The 23,803-nt window shown below is 63.7% G+C and overlaps 2 protein-coding genes across 5 annotated transcripts in view; both read right to left on the bottom strand.

Moving 5' to 3' along the window:
* Window positions 1-493: 493 nt before the first annotated feature.
* MTSS2 (MTSS I-BAR domain containing 2) lies at window positions 494-17,880 on the bottom strand. Of its 3 annotated transcripts, none has more exons than XM_024556101.4 (14): window positions 17,550-17,878; window positions 12,716-12,777; window positions 12,539-12,612; window positions 11,611-11,695; window positions 11,439-11,530; window positions 11,280-11,354; window positions 9,889-10,046; window positions 9,468-9,575; window positions 8,528-8,625; window positions 6,908-7,130; window positions 4,647-4,721; window positions 4,157-4,327; window positions 3,796-3,961; window positions 494-3,720 (listed from the first exon to the last, which is right to left on the bottom strand). In XM_024556101.4, the coding sequence occupies exons 1-14, from the start codon at window positions 17,616-17,618 to the stop codon at window positions 2,957-2,959; spliced, it is 2,220 nt and encodes a 739-aa protein (XP_024411869.1). In that variant the 5' UTR covers window positions 17,619-17,878; the 3' UTR covers window positions 494-2,956. The 3 variants fall into 3 exon arrangements, with proteins under 3 accessions (XP_024411869.1, XP_024411871.1, XP_045047750.1); XM_024556103.4 differs by having other exon boundaries at window positions 6,908-7,034; window positions 17,550-17,877; XM_045191815.3 differs by lacking the exon at window positions 4,647-4,721 and having other exon boundaries at window positions 17,550-17,880.
* Window positions 17,881-19,144: 1,264 nt separating this feature from the next.
* The window catches only part of VAC14 (VAC14 component of PIKFYVE complex), a 93,808-nt gene continuing 89,149 nt past the window's right edge, over window positions 19,145-23,803 (bottom strand). For both annotated transcript variants that reach the window (XM_045191885.2, XM_024556104.3), the window contains exon 19: window positions 19,145-19,742. In XM_045191885.2, coding sequence (XP_045047820.2) covers window positions 19,580-19,742 — 163 coding nt within the window. In that variant the 3' untranslated portion in view covers window positions 19,145-19,579. The remainder of the gene's footprint in view (window positions 19,743-23,803) is intronic.

Here is a 23,803-nt window from a genome sequence, read left to right as displayed (position 1 = left end):
AGCCCCTCCCCGCCCTCCCCGTCCTGTTCCGGCCCACCAAGTGCCATGCACAGGACAGGGCAGGCTGGCCCGGCCTGGGGTGAGGGTTGACTTGGGATGGACGGAGCCTGGCCATGGGTCTGGAGTGGTGGGCACTTGAGAGACATAATTCCTCTAGCCCTGCCCTATCACGTGAGGTCCCAGGAATGGGGGGTGTGGGGATACCCCCCCACCCCGACTGCAGTGCCTCCTGGTCTTCCCTCCATCCCTCCCTTGCTCCCTCAATCCATCTGGCTGCCCCAAGATGGCCACCGGCAGGGAAGGACCCAAAGCCTCAAAGGTGTGGGTCCTGGCACAAGACCCAGCCACTCTTGCCCTGCTCCTTGGAGCCCAGGGCCCCCAAGGAGCCCCACCCACAGGCCGGGCTGCAGTGGGTGGGGCCGGGGTGTAGGGGTGCTGTGGGCAGCTCAGGCAGCAGAGGGCAGGAAGCCAGGAAGCCAGGCAGAGGCAGGGGTGTTAATTACAGTACAACTTTATTAATACTGGGGTCTTCACAGTGCATTTGTTACTTGTAGCAGTGACTATTTAAATCAAGGGCAGGGTGGGCTGGAGGGAAAGGAGCGGAGGATAATTTATCCAAAAACCGACAGAGAGAAAAGAAACAAAATGGTTGAGATGGGGTGGGGGGATGCGGAAGGGGTGACAGGAAGAGAGGGTGAATGGGGACAAGGAGGGAGGCCTGGGATGGGGAAATAAATTAACAGAAGGAACAAGTTAACAACAGCACCAGAAAAGTTACTTCAGTCAAAAGACTTTGAAAAGAATATGTCTCTGTACAAAATGAAAAATAAAACAAATGTAAAGAAGTCCCCCAAACCAAAGTCTGCGATGCGGGATGGTTGGCTCGGATCCCGGGGAGGGAGGGGGGCAGGGTGCTACGAGGTGGTCACTAAGTGGATGAGAGGTGGGCAGGGGATGGAGGGTTATGTACAGCCCTGGGGTGGTTCACAGGGGAAGGGGGTGAGCAAGGAGCGGGTACTACCTCCCTGCACCTGCGAAGCCACCCCCACCCCCGGGAGGCCAGCTCTTCCTCTCTGGGACGCAGGGATCAAGCCGCAGCCCCATCCCACCGCTCGTACCCTGCTCACATCACACATCCTGCATCCTACTCCATCGGCCCACCTGGGCAAAGCCTGGCGCAGCCCTGAGGGAGGGACAGTGTAAGCCCCGCCCCGCGGCTGCCCACACCGGCCACCTGCTCTCCTTCGCCCCGGGCCCCTCCAGGTGCCCCAACCTGGGCTCTGGGGTTGTCCGGAGCCCTCAGCAAGGTCGTCCTCAGACTTAGCGACTTACAGGTACCGTTCTCCACCACCCTGGGGAGCCCGGGGCTCCACCCACCCGGAGGCACCCTGGGTTCCCCTGCCCTACCTGGGTCCCAGCTCCAGCACAAGAACCTCCAAGACCCGCGGCTGGGAGACTCAGACCAACCAGGAAAAGCCTGTCCTCCTGACCCCAGGGGGCTCCTGCCCTGTGGCCCTGCCACCCTTTGAGCCCAGCTCTCTGCTGGCCTGCGGGGCCTCAGAAAGCCCTCCTCCGCGGAGGCGCACCTGCTTTGACCTGCTTAGAGTTGGCACAACTTGGTGCGCGGAGGGGGAGGGCACCTCTGGTCGGCCCCACCCTGCCCTCACTGCCAGAACCGGCCAGGACTGCGGGCTGGGGGCGGGGCACGCCCTGGGACGGCATCTCCTCTGGAACAGAGAGTCAAAGCCAATCTTCCCGGACTTGCCCTCAGCCTGGCCTGGCCAGACGACCCCCCCCACCGGATAGGCCAGAAGCCCTTAATTTGGCTTTGTTCCAAGGCTGGAGAGAACGGCCATCCCTTGGCTTTTGGGGAGCCAATCGGCCCTTCTCCCCCTGCCATAAGCCCACCGACCATTGCCCTACCCCCCACCCCCCTCCCCCGTCCTTCAGGCACTCTCGGACACACCCTGTATCGTCCACCCTGTCCCCACGCACAGTCCTTATCCAGTCAGCTCCATTTTATTATGTTCATAAAATAACCCCCACACCCTCTGTGGCCGAAACCAAGAGCAAAGTGCCGCCAGAATCAGCCTTGTACCCAAACGAGGACCAGAATCTGAAAGTAGCTCCTGGGGGTCTGGCCCCAAGACCCCAGGGCCTCTGCACGGCATCCCTGCTGTCCAACCCTGACCCTCACCCCAGGCGTACCTCACCGGGCAGAAGCAGCTGCCTCAGGGTCTCCAGCCTCCTCCAGGCAGGCCCCCTGCGCTAGGACCCTAGGCCTCCGGGTGTCCGAGAGTGGGCCTGCCTCCCACCTTCACCTGCCCCCGTGACCACCCGCCACTCTGCACACATTGTTAGTCACATCTGCTACCTTTTGCTGATGGGGCACCTGTCCCCACCACCCCCGCCAGCCACCCTTCCTCCCTGATGGAGAGGAGCATGGGAGAGGCAGAGAAGGGGGAGGGACACAGACAGGGCTCAGTCCGTAAAGGCCCCAGACGCCACCAGCCCTGGGGCGCAGCCGGCTGGGTCAGCTGCGGTGCTGCAGGCCCAAGCCAGGAGGGCGGGAGGGAGAGCTGGCCCCGCCCCTCCGCCGTGGGTGGGGGAGCGGCTAGGGGGCTCAGAGATGTGGGAAAGGCAGGGCCTGCAGGGAGGAAGAGGAGGGACAGAGTATAGGCAAGGAGAGTATAAAACAGGCTCCAAATTCAGGTCAAGGCCTGTAGGCTCCATTATGGCGAGGTTTGTTAAAGAAGTCACTTCCTGTTTAAATGTTGAAGTCCAAGCTGCGTGTTTCTTTCCATAAAGTGGCTTTGCCTCGTGCGACTTAAAAAAAAAAAAAAAAAAACTTGCTTGGCTCTGCCCTCTCCTGGCTGTGCCTTCACTCTGAGTGGCCGCCGCTCACCAGCCAGGCTACCTGCCTGGCACTTGGCCAGAGGGTGGGAGGGTGGCGCCATCACAAGATGCGGGGTGCTGACCTGTCGTTGGTGACGGTCCTGCGGAGCCGCACCCCACGCCTGATGGCCACCAGCATGTCTTCAGCTGGGGGGTCGCTGGTGGCTGCAGGGGGTGGGGCGGGCGTCTCCTCGGCAGGGGTGGCCGACAGGGTGGTGGGGAAGGGAAACTGGCCCTCGCCCAGGGCGTGAGCCCCTGCCACCAGCTCCCCGAGCTTCTCCACTAGGCTGTGCCGGTTGGCTGCCAGCTGCTGCTGCTCTTCGTCCTCGGCACCTGGCCCGGGGTAGCCGGCAGGCTCAGGGGCCGGACTGGCCCAGGCCGTGTTGGGCAGGCTCAGCCTCTTCGGGGAGGCCTTCACCAGGTCTGGCGCCAGGGGCGAGGCGGCCTCCTCGCTGTAGAAGACGCACTCCTCACTGCCCGCCCGAGTGGGCCCCATGTAGCCGGGAGAGTCTGGCACTGTGGGTGTCTTCACAGGAACGATGGGTGGCCGGATGGGGATGGGGCCGGCGCTGGAGAGGGCGCGGCGCACGGTGGGCTTGGTGGATGGTGTTCGGCGGATGGTGGCCACGCCAGGGGGCGCGCCAGAGGCGGTGGGCAGCCCCGCGGTAGGCAGCCCCGCGGTGGAGGCCGGGCGCTTGGTCTGGATCAGGCGGCGGTAGTTCTGGGCGATGTTGCTATTGCGAGGGATGGTGGATGACTTGTCGAACTCAGGGGGGCCCTCGCCATCCGCGTCCCCGTTCACCGAGTAGCAGTCGTAGTCGGAGCCTGGGGGCACGGGATGCAGTGGGCCGGGGCCTCGGGACTGCAGGCCCGGGCACCCGCCCCAGCCCCGGGGCCTACCTTGGGAGGGGATCGTGTCCTCAGAGCAGGAGGGCGTGGTGGTCTGCGTGCTGTAGCCGCTGGAGTACTGCAGCGAGTCCCGGCTGCTCTTCTGGTGCTCAAGGCTCAGGCCGCGCGTCAGCACCATGGCCAGGTCGCTGGCTGCTGGGGACACCTCCTCACCGTGCTGGGATGGCAAGACTGCAGGCTGAAGCCTCGCTCCCCAACCACCTCCCCTCCCCCGCCCCGCCCCAGCCCGGACTCCAGGGAGCTCCCATCAGGGGCAGAGCTGGACCTGAGGACAAGTGCCTGGCCTTCTGGAACTGATCTGGGAGTGAAGGTGGGGCCGTGGATGTGGGGCCCTGGCTCGGCTGCCGCCTACCTTGGCTGCGATTGTGGCTGGGGACATGCGGGGTCGTGCAGCTTCCTCTCCGCTGGGGCCTGGGGCGCCCCCGCTGGCCGGGCCCGGCTCCGTGTCCCGGAGGAGCTCCACTCGGTCCTTCCTCCGTTGCAAGGTGGAGGGCTGCTCGTGGGGGCCGGTCTTGGCCCAGTCCTGCAGGGTGGGGCAGGCGGGTCAGGGGCACCTTCGGCCCTGCTGCCCATCACCAAGGGGCCCCTCACCGTGGCTGCCGGTCCATGTGGGCCCTCAGGCTCACAGTCATGGCCAAGGACAAAGTGTGGAGGGTGCTGTGACCCCTCTGCCCCGACAGGCGCAGGGGCAGGACAACAGGTCCCAGGAGGGAGAGACGTGAGAGTGAGGGGAGTGGCTGCAGTGGTAACCAGGGGGCTTATCCTGCAGGGAGCAGGCTGTGCGCCCCAGCTCTGGTGGGGCCTGGGCCCTCCCTGCGCCCGCAGCAGGTGGGGGCACTGACCGAGGTGGGAGAGCTGCACTCGCTAACCGACTGGCAGGTTTCCGAGGCCTCGGAGGAGGCAGAGCTGGAGGACTTCTGCGATGCAGACGCGGGCAGGCAGGCGGACGGGGCGGGGGGCAGGGGAGAGGAGAGAACATAGCTGGTCACAGGGCCGCATGTGCGGATGGTCGGAGAACAGCCTGCCCTGCGCCCCCCCACCCCACCCCAGGGCACGGCCAAGAGCATCTGCAGCGGAACTCTGACCTGCCCTGCGGCCCAGCCCAAGAACCCCACGCTCTGAGATGAGCGACAGGACCCGCCGCTGGTGGCCCGGGCGCGGTGGGCAAGGGAAAGTGACACACGAAGGACGCAGGGTATCTGGCGCCAGCAGCTGGGTTGCTGCCGTCGCTGTTTTCTGAGATGGGCAGGCCTCGGGAAGGGTGCCTTCCCGCACGGAGAGACGGAGAGGCCGCTAGGGCTCTGCAGGTGGATGTGTTTGTATAGGCTGGGGTTCGGGAGGACGCAGGGCTGGAGCCACGAATCTGGCAGTCGAGGCACAGAACGAGGCCCCCTGCAGTGCAGGTGGTTAGAGAAAAGGTTCGCGGCTGCCAGGCAGGCCAATTCAGTGGCTGGGAAGAAGAGGAAGGCCCAGCCAAAGAGTGACAAGGAGCTGCTGGCCAAGGGGAGGAAGCCACAGGCAGGTGGAAGCACAGAATCAGTGCAGCATCTGACGCGGTGGGTCAGCTGCGCTGGGCCGCCTAGGGAACTCAGGTGAGGGTGGGGTGGGGCGGTGACCTTGGGAACTGCTTCAGTAGGATGAGGGGAGCAGAGGCCCATTTGGGAGGCTCCGCAACTCAAAACAACAAAAAAGAATGAAGAAAAAAAAAGCAAGGGCAGAAACAGGACCCGGGGCCCCAAGGCAGATGCTGGCTTCAGCACATTGGTGGGGAGTTCCACCGTGACCCAGTCAGGCCAGGGAGCCCCAGCCCAGGTCCCCTCAAATTCTCTAAATCAGGGGTGTCAAACTCATTTTCACCAGGGGCCACATCAGCCTCGCGGTTGCCTTCAAAGGGCCGAATGTAACTTTAGGACTGTATAAATGTAACTAGTCCTTAACGAGGGGCAAGGAGCTCCGCACTGCTGCCGGGTAGAAACAAGGTGCCGGCCGGATAAAACAGGGTGGAGGGCCGGATTCGCCCTCAGGCCTCGTGTTTGCCACCTGCGTCTAAATCATCCTTAAGTCAGACATCTGAATTTCTTTACAGTTTATGATGAAGCACAATCACCAAAACAAAAGAAAAAAGCACCAGAGGGTGAGGATTCAGGGGAAACAAAAAATTTAGATTTTCACCAATGTAATCGTTAAAGCAAAAATCAATGGAAAAAAGCGTGTGGGAAGCTGAACGGAAAAATTCAACACTTAAGAGTCATGGGAAAAACCACCACTTAAATTAGGGAGAGAAGGGCCTCTTTAATCCGATAACGAGCATCTGTAAAAGTATATTGCTTCTTTTCTCTCCGAGGTTCAGTGAAGGGGAAAGGGGGTGGGGGGGCACCCCGCAGACAACTCTTTTGTGAGGTTTTGCTGCTCGGGGAATGGGGGGAGGGGAAGGCCTTTAAGATGGACACCAGAGCTGGCTTGTGGCTAACAGTGATGAGCCAGCACAGGGGGAGACTGGGTGCGGAGGGACACCCCTGGGCAGGAGAGCAGGCCACGAACACTGAGCCCTAATGGAGACTGTGACAGGGAGGGCAGCACATGGGGTCAAACGCAGGTGGGGTCACTCCCGTCACCCACAGACGTCCCGGGGCACGTGGCCTGCCCTCCCTTCGTGTTCTGCTGTGGTCCCCCTTTTGTCCATCTCGCGGAGGCTGCAGGGGCTGAGGCTAGCACCAGAGGAGAGTCTGGGCCAGTCTCCGAGTTTAGAGGGAGCTGGCCCAAGCGTGGAAAGGAGGGCGGGTCACAAGGGGCCAGAGCTGGCCTGCTGCCCACTCCCGCTCCTATGGCCAGCCGGGAGAAGGGACTAGACAAGGAATAGAGACTCGGGAGGAAGTGAGGCTACCAAGGCCTCCTGCTGACACTGCTGTGGCAGTGTGGCTGCTCCAGGACCTTCCCTACCTCTCCTTATCCTTGAAGCAGTAAACTCAGCTTAGTCCCCAGTGTAGTGGTCCTGGGGCCTTCCAGGCCAGTGCCAACAGCTGCAGGTGGCCCCACACGTGAGCAGCCTGAGGCTGGCAGGAGGCCAGTGCGCCCCGTCCTGGTGGCCCTGCAGATCCCTCACCTGGCTAGTGATGTCTGCAGGCATGGGCGAGGGAGGCTTGGAGTAGGCGGCGTCCTGGGAGATGAAGCCGGAGTCGTGGGAGGAGATGCTGGAGAGGCGGGCGGTGGCGGAAGCTGGCTGTGCCAGGCTGCGGTAGCGACAGGTGGAACTGGGTGAGTATGTTTGGGCACCCCCAGGCCATGGGGCTCCGCCACCCTTGGCACTGCCACTGCTGCTGGGGGCGCTGGGGGAATGGACAGGGGGACACAGCAGCCAGACAGAGAGACACGGGGGTGTGTGTGGAAAGGAAGGTGAGAGACGAGGGTGGGGAGACAGGTGGGGGGCAAAGGAAGGAAAAGAGAATGTCAGACGACAAGGTCCTGAGACCCAAGGCCCAGGTGCCACAGAGGAGCTGGGTTCTGGGACTGTGGGACGGGGCAGGGCCCGGGCAGGGGACAGCACCGAAGAGCTGGCTCAGCGCCTATCTCTGGAGCATGCCAGCGCTCCGGACCACCGTCAGGGACCACCTGGGTGGAGCGGCCTCTGCCTCCTGCTCTGCATCGGAACAGCAGACCTCAGGTCGGCAGCGCAACCTGAGCGCCCAGGGGCCAGTTTCCCGGTTGCGCTGCAACCAGTTCAAGTCGATTATCTCTAGACCGCCTCCTGAAGGTGTGGTACCTGCCACCAAACCCTAACTGGGGTCTGGCGTGTGGTGACGGCCTCATCCTCCCACCCCCTCCAGGTGTCCTGCCTGTGTAGCTCACAGCTCATAGGCGATGAAGGTCACCTTCTTCCTGAGTGTGACCCTGAAGCCCCAGCACCCTGTTCCTGGTCATAGGTGTCCCTGCAATCAACCCTCCCTCCTGTAATACCACCGCCTGGGGTCTGGTAGGCCTGGGCGCTCCTCTGCCTGCAGCAGTTGCTGTGCCCAGCTTACCTCCCATGCCCTGGGCACGCAGCCAGGGGCGGTTCTGGGGAAAGGGGTGCCAGGCACAGAGGGGGGCTCCCAGCCTTCCCACCCAAGGAGCCTTGGATCTGTAACATCTTCTCCAAATCCTGCCCTGGCGCCAGCTCAGGAAGCACCCTGACCCTGAGCCTGCCCAGTGATTAAGCCAGGCCCAGGGGCCAGCCTGGGCTGGGGCTCAGGCCTGTGGCAGCTGCCCAGGCGCCAGCCCTCAGGGACCAACCAGCTGGGGTGTCCATGAGCTTGCAGCCTCAGCACATGTTCCCGGAAGCTTCCCCACTTCTCCCAGGTCTTAGATTCGTTCTATTCCCCCAGACCACACTGGGCCTGGTGGAGCCCAATGGTTACATGCTGGGACTCTGCGCCTTGGGTCTCAGTTTCCCCGTCTATGAAACGGAGACAACCCCAGACCCAGTACAGTGGTTAGGATGCAGTGAAGAATGCGCATGAAGCACCGAGCGCGGGGCCCGGACACAGTCCGTGCTCCTGACGTGAATCTGCTCCCGCACAGCCCCTGCCGCCAGTAGTCTGGTGCCGAGGGCAGCAGACTCCTCGACGATGCAGAGACTGGGCGGAGTGTGGGGCCCCAAAGCAGCTCATGATGCAGTTTTGTGGGAGCTTCCCCATTCCCTCTCAGGGCTTCGCTGCGCCCCGCACCTCCTCAGGCTCCCACTGACCTGCACATGCTGGACTTTCGGGAGCTGGAGCTGCTGGGCGACGAGGGTGGGGTCTGGTAGGACCAGCTGTAGTCTGAGCCCTTCAGGTCCTTGATCACCTGGGCAGGGATGCGCACGGAGGTCACCAGAGGCAGCCCGGCCCCACAGAGGGCCTTCTCACTGCCTGGGGCCCTGGAGGGCTGGCAGGGCCAGGCCCCAACTCGCTCCCTGGCTGAGAACCAGGCCCCAGCAGGAGACCCCAGCAGTTCAAAGCTCCGCCCGGCCTCATCTTAACATCAGCTCCTTACTTAGGGGCAGGAAGCAGGGTCGCCAGAGGGCTGGGGAGATGCCTCCAGCTCTAATTCTCAGGTACGCTGCCCGCCTGGGCCAGGTGCTCTCAGTTCACATACACTGAGTCTGTTCTGGGCCCTGCCCAGGCTAGACTGGGGACATGGGAGAAACTGGTGCTCCTGGGGACTCATGGTCGCTGGCGGGGGAGCCAGGTGAGAGTGGCCGTGAAGGACACCATCGGGTTCAAATCCTGGCTCTGCTGTGCCTCTTGGGCAAGTTCTAGGCCTTTCTCAGCCTCAGTTTTTCCAGTGACACGCAGCCAATCACTGCCGTCACAGAGGGCCACCAGGGTGATGCCATGCCCCGGGCTGTCCTGCGGGCCTGGCCCTGGTGCAGGGGGGGCAAGGCAGCGGGGACAGGTGGGCAGGCTCAGGGCCACAAACCTAGGACTTCTGTCCATCTGCTCTCAGTCTGAGGCCCTTACTGGGTCCTAGGGCACAACACCCTTCACCTGGGCAGGTGTTCCTGGATACCGCAGCGGGTGTCAGGATAGGATTTGTCCTTTATCCCCAGCTGCCTGACTCCTGCAAATGCTGTCCCCCTTTCTCCTCTACTGTCCCCAACCAAGGGCAGGCCATCCCTACCCGTCTGTGCCTAGGGCTGGCCGTACCTGCTCACTGGCGGGGGGCAGCTTGTGGGGCTCCGCGGTCAGTACCGCCAGGTCGTCGATGATGCCCTGCAGGTGGGTGATCTCTCCCAGCATGGTCAGCTCCCCGTTCTGAGGAAGCAGAGAGTCAGAGCCGCGGGCCCGGCCTGTCTGCCCACCCTGCCAGCACTGCTGGGGCTCAGGTAGGTTGGCATGACCGCCCGTCCTGAAGACGAGCTACGAGACAGGCCTTTGGGTGGGAGCACTCAGCACAGAACGACAGAACGACCCAGCCTGCTGGGACCAAGTCACCAAAAGGAACTCAGGCCCAGCAGTTCCCCAATTCTGATTCTTGGGATGTAGTGCTAGTAGCACCCCGAGGGGACTGCTCAACTAGCCCAACTGCGGGGCGCTTTGAATGCCGCTCCGCCCCCGAGGGACCCACCACCACAGGCTGCAGGAAGGTGATGAAGGTGCAGAAGCGGCCGCGCTCCTCGATCAGGGCCCGGCGCACCGCCTGCTTCTCGGTCTCCTCTAGCAGTAGGTACATGTCATTGACATCCTGCAGGGCGCTGTCCAGCTGGGGCTGCAGGTCGCCTTTCCCTGCAGGGGTTGGGAGGAGAGCTGCGCTGGGGACCCCGGCCCGGCTCACCGCACCCACGGCTTGGGCCCCGTGGTGGTGTCCCTGGCTGTGGGTCTGGGCGCTGCCATGGGTGCCAGGGGACCCGGAGGGCAGGCAGGACTCCAGGGCTCGTGGAAGGGCTGGTCCCCAGGGCAAGCACAGAGGACAGACACGCACACAGGAAAGACACCAAAGCTGCAGAGCCACGCAGGACCTGGCGGGGGGCAGGGCCCTGGGCAGCCCCCGGGCCACCTTTACAGCAGCTGTGCTCAGGGGGGCCCCAGCAGAGACCCCCACCCCCCACCCCCTCATGGCCCACGGGAGGCACCCTCGAGCCTCCCAGCATACAGGAAGGGGGGGTGAAAACAGGACAAAGTAGAGCGTGGGGCTCAGCCGTCCTCTGGACCTTGGTCAGGAGAGCTGGGGCAGGGTGCTTGGCGCAGGGCGGGGGTCTCGGTGTGGCCCCCCCCTCAGCTTGGGGAGCAATGCACGAGGACAGCAGCAACGACACCAAGAAGCAGCGAGAGAGACAGAGAGAGGCAAGAGGATGGTGTAGAGGAGCGGTGAGACAGGAAGCGAGCAGGTGACAGGTAAAGACTCTGAGTGGTGGAGCGAAGGCAGGGCAGCCAAGGCCTGTGCCCCCCACCCAGCCCAGTCCCCCTCTTGGCCTGGCAGACTGACCCAGCAGTGTCCCCAGACTCATCCCTGGCCAGGGGCCCCAGGGCCCCAGAGGGACTGTGCCCCAGGCCCCACCCTCACTGGACCTTCCTTGCTTCTCCATGGCTTGGAGCGGCTCCTTCCAATGCCCCTGAGCTGGGGGAGACAGACAAATGCGACAAGGACAGGAGGAGCAGGTGGAGAGACGGACATTTGACTTACCAAGTAGCTCTACAGGAAGGATGTGGAGGAGGAGAGGAGGAGAGACAGAAAGAAAGAATGTGTGAAGGACAGCCGTATGGACAGAGCCACTCCTGGGGCGGGGTGGGGCACCTGGGCCTGTGGAGCCTCCTGCCACCTCCCTGGGAGGGGAGGGCTGGGGCCAGGTCTGGGGTGCAGGGAGGCTCCCTCTGTCCCACCCAGCATGTTGGAGGGTCCTGGGCCCAAGACAGGGCTGCTCTGCCCAGGATGACCCCCTGGGGTGTCCCAGAGGGCTGTGGGGTAGAGGGAGTGGGGCCCCGTGGGGCTGTGCTTCGATGGGCACCTCTGGGCGCTACCTTTGCGCGCTTTCTTCTGCAGCTTCAGTGTGTCTGAAGACTTTTTCTTGATCTCATGCCGGGCGCGTTTGTATTCTGTGCAGGGGGTGAGATAGGAGCACTCTGTTGGGGGTCTCTGCCATGTAGGGGTGGAAACCCAGGCTGAAGCCCCAGCCTCACCTTTCGCGTGGTCCTTGTCCAGCTGGTTGACTGACTTCTTCCAGTCCTCAATGCGCTCCTGCAGGGGGTTGATGAGGCTCTCCAGCAGGGCGCTGTGGACATGGGTGTGCAGGTCAGGGACAGCAGAGGGGTATCCCTGTGACAACCCTGCCCGCCCGCGGCGCCCACTCACTTGGTGAACTGCCGCAGCTTGGTCTCGATGCTGCGGTGGCGCATGCACATACGCGTGAGCGCTGAACCGATGTCCCGTGTGGCCCCTGGTGAGGCAAGCCGTGGCATGGGAAGGGGTCTGCCGGGGCCTCTGCAGTCCCGGTTTCGACCACGAGAGGGCGCGCTGGCCTGAGAAGACCAGGCCACAGCCCGCGCCCTGTCCCCAGCATCCCGCAATCCTGCGGGACCCTGCGGGGTATTTGATCGTTCCGCAATAGTTGCCGAGCCCCTCCCCCGTTCAGGACCAAGGCCCTGCCCACGCCAGATGTGCCAGCCTCCTGTAGCTGCGGGTGCTCTGGTGGTCAGGCCAGGGGCCCTTCACTCAGCTGGGAGAGGCCAGAACCAAAGACTGGCTAAAGAGCCAGCCCAAACAACCCCCAACCCTACGGGGAACGCCCTCCAGGTGCTCCTAGACGCAGGCCTCAGAGTGTCAGCATGTGCCCCGTGCCTTGGTTCTCACCACCTTAAGGAACAGGAGCCCCAGGTCCCTGCTACTCAGACAAGAAAGCAAAGGAGATGCCAGGGCCAATGGGAAAGGCTCCCCTGCCCCGGCGTGCTCTCAAAAGGGCAGATGGGGCGGGTGAGAAGAAGCCATAATCAGATTCCCTGTACAGAGGTGAACAGCTGTGGCTGAGGGGTCAAACAAGCACCCCGTGGCAAGAATGAAAGCCCCTCTGACATCCCTGTCACCGTTCACCCACTCCTACATGCATGCCTCTAGTGACAAGAGGCTCACTCTCTATATAACCAGCCCCTTTCATTAGGGAGCAGAACTCAAGATCCTGACTGTGGGCCTGGTGTCCTTTCCCTGGCTCACACCCAGCTCAGCCTTTCCACCTTCCAAGCCTAACCTGGGGCCTCCCCAGCCTCCAGCCACGCCCCCTCCCCACCTCGGGTGTTGGTGGCCATGTCAGCCACTTTCTGGAAGGCGTCCAAGAAGGCCACAGCAGCCAGCACAGTGGTCCTGGGGGGATGGACAGTGAGATGGTCTCTGGTGAGGTATCCTCACCTCTCCCCCCACCCCCCACCGTCCCCTCCCTACTTGGGGGCACCCTTAGCAGCCTCACCTCAGCTGGGAATGCAGCTTCGTGGCCTTGGAGTTGAAGTCCTCCCAGATGGGGTAGGAGCTCTGCCAAGGAGATGGGAGAGGCAGTGAGACTCCACAGGGCTGGGGTCTCCATGGGACCGGCTCCCCACAGGCCTCTGTCCGACTCCAGGCAGCTTCTGAGAGCAGCTCTGCCCCGTGGAGAAGGAGGCTCCTGGGACTTCTGAGTGGACAGAGGGCCTGGGCCAGAGCCACAAGGCACGAGGAAATCCTGGCCATTGGGAGCAGATGCCTGTGCGCATCCCTCTTCCCGACGGGAAGTTGGGCCTCCCGTCTTCAGTCAAACCCTCCCTCGAGGGAGATGGAAACAGTGGAAATGGCAGGTCCTGTGTCCTCAGGGCTCCCCAGGGCCCTGGCAGGGGATTTGGGCTGAGCCGCAGAAGGGGCACCATGTTCCCCCGGAAATGGCCTAGGTTGCTTCCCACATGGGCCAGGGGCAGAGGCACCGAGCACAGCGACAGGGTTCAAGGCCTCCGGCGGCCCCCACTCTGCCCTGGAAGCTGCTGCCAGCCCGGCCAGCCAGCCACCCCAGCCAGCAGTAGCGGCTCCCAGGCCCAGGGAGGGTGTGACCGCTGCAGGGCCAGGCCAGCCTGCTGGGGACAGCCAGGCCCTGGGCTGAATGGGGCCTTGTGCGGCCAACAGAGCCACCTTTTTCCACCCCCGGCTCCCTTCCTCTCCTGGGGACACAGTGTGGCCTTTATCCCAGCCTGGCCCAAAGCTCCGAGATGGGAGGGGGTTTCCCAGCAGGGAGGCCGGGCTCCTGGCCACTGAGTTGTCCAGTCTAACCAAGGGGCTTTTCTGGCTAACGTGCCTTTCCGTGGCTGCTGGGTCCCGGAGGAACCTCCGTCCTGGCCCTAGGGCCCCGTGGAGGCCTCAGCCCTTGAAGGGGCACCCTGGGCCAGCATAACCCCAGTCCCAAGGGGCTACTCCCAAGGAAACGGGGAAGGAGGAGACACCTGCTCCCCAGGTCTCAGAGGGAGGCTCTGCTGCCCAGAGCCCCTGGGCAGGTCTGAGATGGCCTCTTCAGCTGAGGACAGCCTGCAGGGGTGGAAAGGAGACAGGGCAGCTTCTGGGAGCCTCCAAAACTCCCTCCCCTCCCAGCCCAGCCCAACCAATGCCCAGGGAAAGCAAATATTTGAGAAGTTCACACAGGCTGGAGCAGGAGTGGGGGCTGTGGGTGAGCTGTCTCCGTGCAGGCACAGCTCACACAGTGAAAGGGGCCTGGGACTCACCCTGGCAGGCCTGAGGAGCTGACCCTCACCTGGGTGCCCCCAGGGGTCTTCTGAAAGGTGGTGCCATCCCACCACCTTGACCCCTCCAACCCTGAAGCCTTGCTGAGACCTCCAGGGAGGAGAGATGATGTTGGGGGTGCAGGGGTCCAGCGGCACTGTCCTGGCCCCCAGGAAGCCTCCCCCGGCCCCATAGTGGCCTCTATGCGGTCTGAGGGAGTGAGGGACTAGGGTGACACTGGGCAGAGAACAGTTCCTACTCCCTATGGGCCGGAGGCCCATCCCAACAGCTTCGACCCCCCCAGGCTCATTCCATCTGGGACCTTCATAGTCTCACTCTCTCGTGGGGAGGGGACAAGATGGGGTGTGGGGAGGCTAGGCCAGCAGGTGAACTGAGACCCTTGGTCTCTAAGGACCGGGAACTCCACCCCCAATTCACGAAGGACCCCAGAGATGGGAATTTGAGGGGCCGGAGCAGCCTCTGCCCCAGGAGAGTATCCTCAGTCTTCACCCAGGCCCGTGCTTGGCTGCCAGGCTCCAAGACCTTGCGTGGTTCTCAGCAGTGACAGCGACGATCGCTGCTGGCGATCATAGGCTTGCGGTGCGCCAGGCGCTGTGCTGAGCCCTGGCGCTGTGTGATCACATCGAAGCCTCCCAGGAGCCCTGTGCAATGAAGACTCCTCACCCCCATTCTACCGGCGCGGAGGCTCAGAGAGGATGGTCAGACTTGCCCAAGGCTGCCGCGTGGCAGAGGCAGGCCTGATCCCTGTCTGACCGGTCACTGCCATCAGGGCAGAGGCTGTGGGAGATGAGTGCCTGGCATCAAGGAGGGGGAATGTCGGGGACTGCAGGCAGAGGAGGGATACCAGCTCTGCGCCCCGCGCAGTGGGCATGGGCCACTCTGGAAGGGGAAGGTGACGTGCTTGTCACTGGAGATGTCCAAGTAGATGGGATGAGACCAATGAGGAGGCTGCTGGAGCCCCCGGCACTCAGGGACCCTCTGTCCAGGTGGTGGCCGAGGCCCTATCATTGGCCGCGCAGGTGAGTGAGCCAGGCCACAGTCCCAGGACCCCTCGCTGGGCCTCAGGCTCCTCCCCTGAAAGACCAGGATGGGAACTGTACCTCCTCCATGGGTCAGTTCAGAGGCTCGAGCAGGCACTGCCTGGAAAGCACTTAGCCCTGTGCCAGCACCTAGTAGGTGCTCAGTGAACATGGGCTAGCGGAGGACATGGGATCCCTGCCTCCCTGCCAGGGACTCTGTGTCTGGGTGACACCCCACTCTCGAGAGGGTAGGCAAATTTCTGACCCCGCTTTCTGAACGGGCCAGTGCTGGGTGGAGGCCCCATTCGCTCTGCTGGAGGCGCTGCCTGGCAGCTGGGGGCCATGGCAGAGCCTGGTGCCATCACATCAGGCAGGTCCCCGCCCCTCTCTGGGCCTCAGCGGGAAGCCTGGCACCCAGTGAGCATCTGAGCTGAGTTCAGTAAGGCACAGCAGGCAGGGAAAGTTCCTGAGAGCCCCGCCCCACCCCTGAGTCGGTGCCCTCCTCCAGGCTGCAGGTACAGCTTAGGGATCCCTCCCCCCCTGCCCCCAAGCCAGTGTCTGGGCCTTGAGAAGGGCCAGGGAGGGCTATTGTGGGGCCTGCAGACATGATTCGGAGAGGCCTCGTGGGGCAGGCCCGTTCTCTTGACATGGCCACCCTCTGTGAAAGAGCCAGAGGCTGCCCCCTCAAGCCAGGTGATGGGCCTCCAGGTGGCCCAGTCCCCTGCTCCGTCCCTGGCTGGAACCCATGCATGTGTCATAGGTAGGGGAATATCTGTCCTTGGCATTACTCCAGGTGAAACCTCTCCCATTTCGCCTCCAGAAGTCAGAAAATCCTGCCCGAGTCTCTTGCTACAATCTGATCTGGGCCCATTTCCTTCTGTCTCATCCCAAAGTTCCTTGCAAACATGCTGGAGAGGGAGGGAGGCAGTCCTATCCCTCTTCTCTGAGCAAAGCTGCTGCTCCCTGCAGGGTTTGAGGAAAGGCTGCCAGCAGCAGGAGGGTGCCGGCCCTGGGGGCGGCTCAGGGAGGGTGGCCTGGGCTGCCCCATCCCAGGAGGGGATGCTGGGGCCAGCGCTGTGATGTCCACAGGGCCGGAGGGACTGCTGAGGGCCGAGAGGCCAGCACTTCTGCGGGTTAGCACAAGGGCCCGGAGGTGGACTTGCAAGGGATGAAGGTCTTAGGGGAAGCACCCCATATGGACATGGGGGGGCACCTATACGCTGCCTACCCATAGTCCCAGGCCGGGGGGGCTTCAGGCCTCTTCTAGGGGGCAGGTATTTGGCAGCTGCCCCTGGGGCTGTTCCCTGGCAGCACCAGGATCCCCTGGCATGCTTGCAGTTGCCCACCCCCTGCAGGGCCTGCCTGTGCTCTGTGGGGCAGGCTGCACCTTGGTGAGTGGTGTCTCCTCCTGGGCCTGCCAGGTCCCGGTGGGACTGTGTGCTGCGTGCTGGGACGTGTGGGGCAGGCTGGGAGGGTGGTGGCTCTCAGGAGTTCCCGTGGGGAACCTGAATCTCCTCCTTGCTCTTGATCTCTACCCCAAAAGAAAAGGGTAGGAACGCTGGTTCCAGAGCCCCATCCTGTCACTGATGCTGGACCTCCTCTCTGCCTCGCCAGCCTGAGCCAGCCCTGCCAAACCCCTCTCTGGAGGGAGGATGCCCCTGGCCTGCTAGATCAACAATGGGGGTGAGGTGAGGGACAGCGTCCAACAGTCTCCTAAGTGACCTTGAGCCATTCGCAGGCCTCAGTTTCCCCACCTGGTGGGCCAGGAATGGGTGGCCTGCTCCAGCCTGACCTTGGGCAATCTTGGGGAGGGGCTGGAGATGGGGCCTGGGTGGAAGTAGGCCAGGGAAGGCCCTCCCTTAGGGTTGCTCTACCAATCCTAACCTTCTCCGCTCCTCCTCCCAAGGTAAGGACAGAGGCCTTGGGACGCAGGGACACTCAGCCTGGAGACCTCGGAGTCCTGGGGCTTCCTGGGGCTTGTAGAGTGTGTGTGTGTTGGGGGGGGGGTGTCGGGGTCGGCAGTCGCAGCGTCCGGCGCAGTGGCCAAGGCCGGTGGGGAAGGAGTTAATGGTTCTCCGCTTTATTATTTTGCTCTGCTTTGGTGATGACAGCATTGTCTGGGCACCAAGGCCAGCCTTGGGGTGTGGGGTAAGCCATGGTGGTGGTAGGGGGCGGAGGCTGGAGAGACCCCGGACCTGTTAAAGGTCCACAGAGTCGCCCCAGGAGCCAAACCCCATTCATGGTGTGAGGGTCTCGGGCACTGGGAGCCCAGGTGTGCGCAGGCTCCGCTCGCGAACCCACGGGGGCGCTGCGATCCGGGCGACCCCGGGGACCGCATGGACACCCTGGCAAACGAGCACCCACACCCCCAGATGGGCGCCCGGAGACCCCGGCGCACAGCAGACGCAGGTCCGCACGCTCAGACAAGGACACACAGACCCCGCGGCGCACAGACACAGCGGGGCACGGCTGCCCGCCGCCACGAGCCCCAAGGGGACCCGCGCTCGCGCTCGCGCACCCCGTTACCTTCATGTCGTTGACGATGGCTTGGAAGAGCCCTCCCAGGGCGCCGCACTCCTTCTCCGCCGTCTCCATGCTCCGGCCGGGCGGCGGCGGGGTGCAGGCGGGGCACAGGGAGCCGGCCCGGGGGAGCCGGGCCGCGGCGGGTGCTGGCTCCGGGGCCCGGCGGGGCCTGCCGCCTCGGGGCGGCTCTCAGCGGCCGGCCGCGCCGCGCTCCGGGGTCGCGGGCCGCCGCGGGGCGGCGCAGGCCATGTCGCGGCGGGGCTGGTGGCGGCGCGGGGGGCGCGGCGCGGGCAGCTGGCGGCGCAGCCTCGGCGCGGGGACTGAGGCGGCGGTAACCGGAGCCGCCGCGGCGCGGGCGTCACGTGGGCGCGGCGAGGGGGGACGCGGGGGGGGGGCGGTGAGGCGGGAGGGGTTGTGGGAACCGCCGGGCGGGCGCAGGCCCATTCGCCGCCAGGCTCCAGAGCTTTGAAATCCGAACCCAGCGCGGCCAGACTGGTCGGGCGAGCGGGGCCCGCGGCGCGGGCGCCACCGCGGGTCTGGGCGGCGCTGGGGCGGGACTCGCCGGCTACCCCGTGGGGGTGAGACCCGCCCCCGGGTAGGGGCTCAGCACTGCCTTTCAGCCTTTGGTCTCCGGCCGGGGGCTTCCCGCGCTTTGGGCAGACCGGCGAGGGCTGGGGGCCCCTGGGAGCATCCCGTGGGATGCCCACACCACACCCAGCAGGGGCACAAGGTGTCCTGAGGGCGGCCCGCCATGGGGCCTTTCAGCCAGGCACAGAAGAGTTCGGACCTGCCTCCAGAAGTTCTTTGGCTCCTTTTCCAAGCGGCACCAATGCCACCTGGGTGGGGTGCCCGAGGCCAGGCTTTTGGTGGTAGTAGTGTCCCAGCCCTCTGGCAACATCCTTCCTTGCGGTGGGGACCGTTTCAGGTCAGCAGGGCGGAAGTGTGCCACGTCCCACTACGTGTGTGTGGACGACCATGTGTGCACGTGGGCCAGAGCCAGTAGAGACTCCAGGAGACTCCGGCAGTGAAACCCACCCTCCTGGAGACGCTGGGACTCTGGGGAAAGGCTCCTTCTCTCCGGCTTCAGGGGCCCTGAGAGCCATTTAGGAGCCGTTAGACCAATCTGAGCCTTCCCGAAGTGGGGGGGTTGCGGTGGGGTGGGGCACCCAGGCCTATAGGTGCGGGGAGGTGGGACTCATTTAGCCAAATCAAGGGGTGGGCACCTGGGAAGCCCCCTCCCTCCTTGCACTGGTCTGGGCCTTGCTTTCAACCCCCAGTGACCTGCAGAGTTCGGCGATGTGCAAGGCCCTCTCATTCAGAAACTTCTGAAGTGAGCTCAGTTCATCTGTCCAGTGGGGACATGTCCAATTGTCTCTGGGGGAATCAGGATGACAAAGTCAGATTAGGTGCCTGGGAGGGGTTCAGGGTTCCAGGGAGCCCAGTGCTTAGTGCTCTCAAGGAAGAAGGGGCAGGCCCAAGGGGTGAGAGCTGGGTCCCCAGGGCCCCAGGTCTCCAGGATAGGTGGTAAGGTCCTGGGGCTGCTGCAGCACCAGGCAGGGGCAGATGCCAGTGGGAAGGAGCAGGCAGGTGCAGGTGGAGGGTTTTCCGTCATTTCTTTATTGGGGCAGGGGATGCATCATTCCTACGGACCTCTGCGCTGGCCCCCGTGTGCATACAGGTCTGTAGACACGCGTCGCAGGAGGCCAGAGCTCTGGTGGGCTGGGGAGGTCAAGCTCTTTCACAAGAGAGTGTTCGAAAGAGACCTATTCCGGAGGATAGGTGACATCTGAGGCTGTGGCCCCAACCTGGTGGGAAGCCAGCTTTATCGGAATGCTGGACGGCCCCGGGGCCCAGGGGGCTGGGCTGTGAGAGGAGTCTGGGTGGGCAGAACAGCCTCCACCTCCCCCCGGCCCCAGGCTGGTGGCAGGGCCAGCCCCGCCCGAGACAGGTCCTCGGGCTCTGTGGGGAGGGGGCCCAGAGATCCCACGTGCTCCATGGGACTGCTCCTTGGGCCCTTCTCCACGCCAGGCCTGTCAGAGGACAACTCTCCGATCCAGGTGGTCCCCACGCCCACTGCGCTGGTGCCTCACTTCCAGGTGTTTCTTCTGGACCTTCTCAAAGTGCTGCAGCAGCTCGGCATAGTCGATGCTGGGGGAGTCTGCCGCCTGCGACTTGGGGGCTGCCTTCAGACCGTCCCTGGGGAAGGGTGCAGAAAGGCTCAGCATCAACGTCTCCGCACGCATGGGGGGGGGGGGCAACACCAGACACAGGAGGGCAAGGCCACAGGCTGGTGGGACTCAACCTTGGGGAGTCTGTCTGCCTCAGGCCCAGCAACCCCTCCCCGACAGCCCCACAGTGTTGAGGAGCCCCGTGAGCACCCCCTCCCCTGCAGCTGGGGAGACCAGTCAACACTGCCACTTGGATATGGCCTTCAGCCTGTGGGCTGGCAACAGCGCCCAGGGCAGGCATCGCATTGGGAAGCATTTCCTGTTTACGAGTGGCTCCCTTTGGGGTGAAAGCCAGGGCTAGCAGCCAGCCAGGAAGCCAGCTGGGGCCTGGAACAGGGTCCAGGGATGGGGGAAGGAGGCAGCCTGGTCTTCTCTGGTGCAGGGTGAGGGACAACAGGGATGGCTGAAGAGTCTCTACGGGGTCCTCAACTTGGCAGGACGTCTGTTTTTGAGGGTGGGGGCCCAGAAGCCTGCAGGCACTCCCTATCCCTGGGAAGGGGAGCTGGTCTCAGCCATCGCTGGGCATGCTGATGGCCTCTACACTGCCTGTCGCCGCCCTCCACCCCGCAGCGCTCTGTACAGCAGCCCAGGTTGTGTGCTGCTGCTACCACGTGCCTGATGCTCCCTACGGCTGTGTGACGAAGCAGCCCTACCGCCCCTGCAACCCAGGGTTTCGCTTGCCCTTGGGGACCAGGTCCCCTTCGGCCCCTGTCGCCATTCCTAACCATCCCTCCAGCCCAGAGTCTCATGACAGGCTGTGCTCCTCCTGCACGTTAACTTTGGGGGAAACACAAAGGTGCTTCACCCAAGCGGAACCCTGGCCAGTGAGCCTGGCCCTTGGTAAGGTACAGGCGACCGACGGGCTAAGCCCGACAGGCATCGCTGACCATCGCCAGGCTCCTGGGGCAGGACTGAGGCAGTTCGCCTTCCCGTGGCTGGGTGACACCTGGAGCCTGGCTGGAGCCCTTGCGCCCCTCCGCAGCCTATTCCCTTCCTGCCTTCCTGTTGAAGGTGCTTGGCCTGCAAACACCTTGGTGGCTGTGGCTGCTTCTTTCCTGGGCCTCAAGCCCGGGCCCCCTTGCCGTGGCTCAGGCAGTATTAGTTCAACAAAGACCAAAAAGTGGGGCCACTCCAAGAGCATCCGGCTGCAGGCAGCACTCTGGACTCTGGCGGCTGCTTTCAACTCCCCTGGGAGCAGGGAAGGCTGAGGGACAGCCTGGAGTGTGGACTGCTAACTGTGTGATGTAGCTGTGTGCTGCCCCAACCCAGACCTGGAAACATGAGGTCACAGAGATGACACTGAAGTATGTCGTTCGAGGCTGGGTGTCCACGGGTCTGCATGCTGCCCCCTCAACACCCCTGGCAAGCCAGGGCATTAGGTCCCGAGGAGGAACTGAGATGAGGGGCTTCCGTGGAGACGCCAGCCATGAATGGTGATGTGCAAAGATGTGCCAGGGTAGGGGCAGAGGTCCTGGTGCTGGCAATTAGTCTTGTCCCCTGTGACTCAGCCTCCCTGTGGGCAGACCCTGCCTGGCCTGAGGTCTTGGGAGCAGGGAGGGGAGTGTCCCATGGAGGTGGGGGAGGGCTCCTCAGAGCTGGGAGTCCAGGGCTCATCTCCCTGCCCGCCCTGTTCTCTGCACGTTCCCATCCCTCAGGCAGTGAGGGGCTGCAGGACACCCAGGGGCGGCCTGGAGCCGGGACTCCAGAACCCGAGACTCCAGAACCCGGGACTCTAGAACCCGAGCCAGTCCTCTCTCCTGCCACCCCACCCACGCACCTGTCACCAGGCTACTGCTGCTGAGTGTCACCAGCTTTTCCTTCAGAGGGTCTCTCCGGCCTCACTGAGGAGACAGTCTTTGGGGAGCGGCCTGGAAGCCGGAGTAGGGGGCCAGGGTCCCCTAGCCCTGCCGGCGCCTTGAGCGCCCAGCACGGGGAGGGCGAGGGCCACAGAGGCTCCCTCAGCTGTCCCTGCATGTGGGCCTGCCGGCAACCCGACGCTGTCTTCCAGCTGCCTGTCCCTTACAGGGCTAAGACTGTCCTCAGCCCCTCTCTAGGGTGTGAGCTGTCCCTCTGTGCCCAGCCCCGCAACCTGACCCCTCCTCCAGCTGTTCCGGAGGCCCTTCCTTGCCCATCGCTCCCTGCCTGCATCTATGGCAGCCCCCTAGGTCCTTGCTAAGAACGGCTGGGAGCCCCGAGCCCTGAGGACTGGGCAGAGGTGAGCCCAGAGGTCCTTGTGCAACCCTTTGGTCCAGATGCTCATTTGCCAATGAAGCACCTCAGTGGAAGTGTGGGGGCTGGCCTGAGGTCCCAGGGCTCAGGCCAGATCCTAATCCACGCCTGTGGACTGTACCCTGACCTGCAGGCTCCTCTACGCAGAGGCCTCAGCCCCTCACCCCAAGACTTCCCTGACAGGCCATGGAGCTGCTGAAGGAATGGTCGTTTCCCCAGTCTCCCCCTGCAAACCCACTGTACCCGGCTTGGGATGTGCAGGAGGGTCTGACTATTCTAAGGTAGGAGGGGATGTAGCGGGCAGAGCTGGGGGAAAAGGACTTGCCCTTAGCAGCATGGGGTCCACAGCCTGGCCCAGAGGTCTCCCCCAGGAAGACAGGCTGGTTCCTGAAAGCAGGGGACACCAGCGTTCCCAGGGAAGCAGCCCTTCCTGCCTCCTCCTCCCCTCCCACCACACCTTCCTTCCTGAGTGCCTGCCTCAGCCGCCCGAACACGTCGGGTACCGGAAAGGCGCTTGCAGAAGCAAGGCCAGCGAAGCCCAGTGTGGCTTCAGGGCTTCTCTCTCCAGACACAAACCCAACTCCATGCTGTTCCCTGCTCCCCTGGGAAGTATCTGGTGGCACCGTGAGTGGCTGGGACAGTGCCCAGCATTGCCACCCTGAAGAGCTCTCGTGAGGGAAAGGGTCAGGGTGGGCAGGACCTGGGCCTTCGTCACAGGACCACTCTAGCTGAGACCCAAGCCCCTCCGGCTGGCCTGGGGCAGACCACCAGTCAGGTGCCTGCACCCAGCCTGTGGAGAGGCCAGGCCAGGCCAGGCAGGGGGGTGGGGGGAGACCTGAGCCCGACAGTACGGTGGGCACAGGGGCTCAGATCAGGGGCCGAGTGCCAGGCAGGCCCATCTCAAGGCGACCTGCATCCATCCCAGTGGCAGAGGCCCGAGGCTCTTCACAGAGTGAGGCGCCAGGCCCACCAAGTGGCTTGAACAGCCTGGGAGGGAATTCTAGACACAGGGCATCTGATGCAAGCTGGGTGCGCTCCATTCAGCGTAAATCTTCTCAGTGGCTCTGCTTGTTTCCATGGTGACCCGACAAGTGAAATTTTCCATCTCGGATGCCAAATGCCTGTGGATGAGGCAAAGCCTCCAAGGGTTACCAAATATAGACACGGCCCAACAGGCTCTGGGGGCCAGGCCAGCAGTGGGTTCGGGTGGGAGCCTGGACCTCCCAGGGGCTGCAGCCCTCCTGCCAGAGCGGCCTGTGCTGGGCTTCTCGGCAGAGGTGTGTCTAGTACCTGTTTTCCTGTGGGCACCACCCGAGCAGCGCGGCCACCGCGCACCCTACCTCCCCCCCACCCAGGAGGCGTTGAAAAGGTCCCAGTGGTGCTGGGGTCTTCAGTGGCCCGGGCTTAAGCCCCTGCCACAGATGGAAGGGAGGACTGTCTGAGGCCCGGGACTAGGCCCTATCTAGTAGCTGTCTGGCCCATCTGCCACCTGGGACACTGTCCCTGAGCTGGGGCAGCAACTCCTCCCCCTTCTGGAGTTTCTCTCCAGGGACCTCGGTTCTGGTGAGCCCTTTGACATTTTCGATGAACTCAACCCTGCTTCTTAGAGAAGGTGTCACTACTACCTACCACCTACTCCCAGAATTCCCCAGCCTGGAGTTCTGACATGGAAATGAGAGGCCCATGGGCAAGTGGCTGTAGGGTGGATAGGGTCTGCGGTGACAGAGGGGTCTGATGCCCAGGCAAGGGGGGGACCCTTAGCAGCCCCTGAAGCACCGCTTTCTCTCCAGGCTCCCCTGG

Source organism: Desmodus rotundus, chromosome 12 (assembly GCF_022682495.2).
Source record: "Desmodus rotundus isolate HL8 chromosome 12, HLdesRot8A.1, whole genome shotgun sequence".
NCBI lineage: Eukaryota > Metazoa > Chordata > Mammalia > Chiroptera > Phyllostomidae > Desmodus > Desmodus rotundus.
The sequence above is the reverse complement of the archived record's forward strand: the minus strand, read 5'-3'. Positions and strand labels throughout refer to the sequence as shown.

Bases quoted from the DNA above. Each gene is read 5' to 3' on its own strand.
- MTSS2 (XM_024556101.4), bottom strand. From the start codon at position 17,618: ATGGAGACGGCGGAGAAGGAGTGCGGCGCCCTGGGAGGGCTCTTCCAA. The intron at 12,778-17,549 runs GTAACGGGGTGC...TCTCCTTGGCAG, and splicing joins CCATCGTCAACGACATGAAG to AGCTCCTACCCCATCTGGGA. The intron at 8,626-9,467 runs GTACGGCCAGCC...ATCCCTGCCCAG, and splicing joins TGCCCCCCGCCAGTGAGCAG to GTGATCAAGGACCTGAAGGG.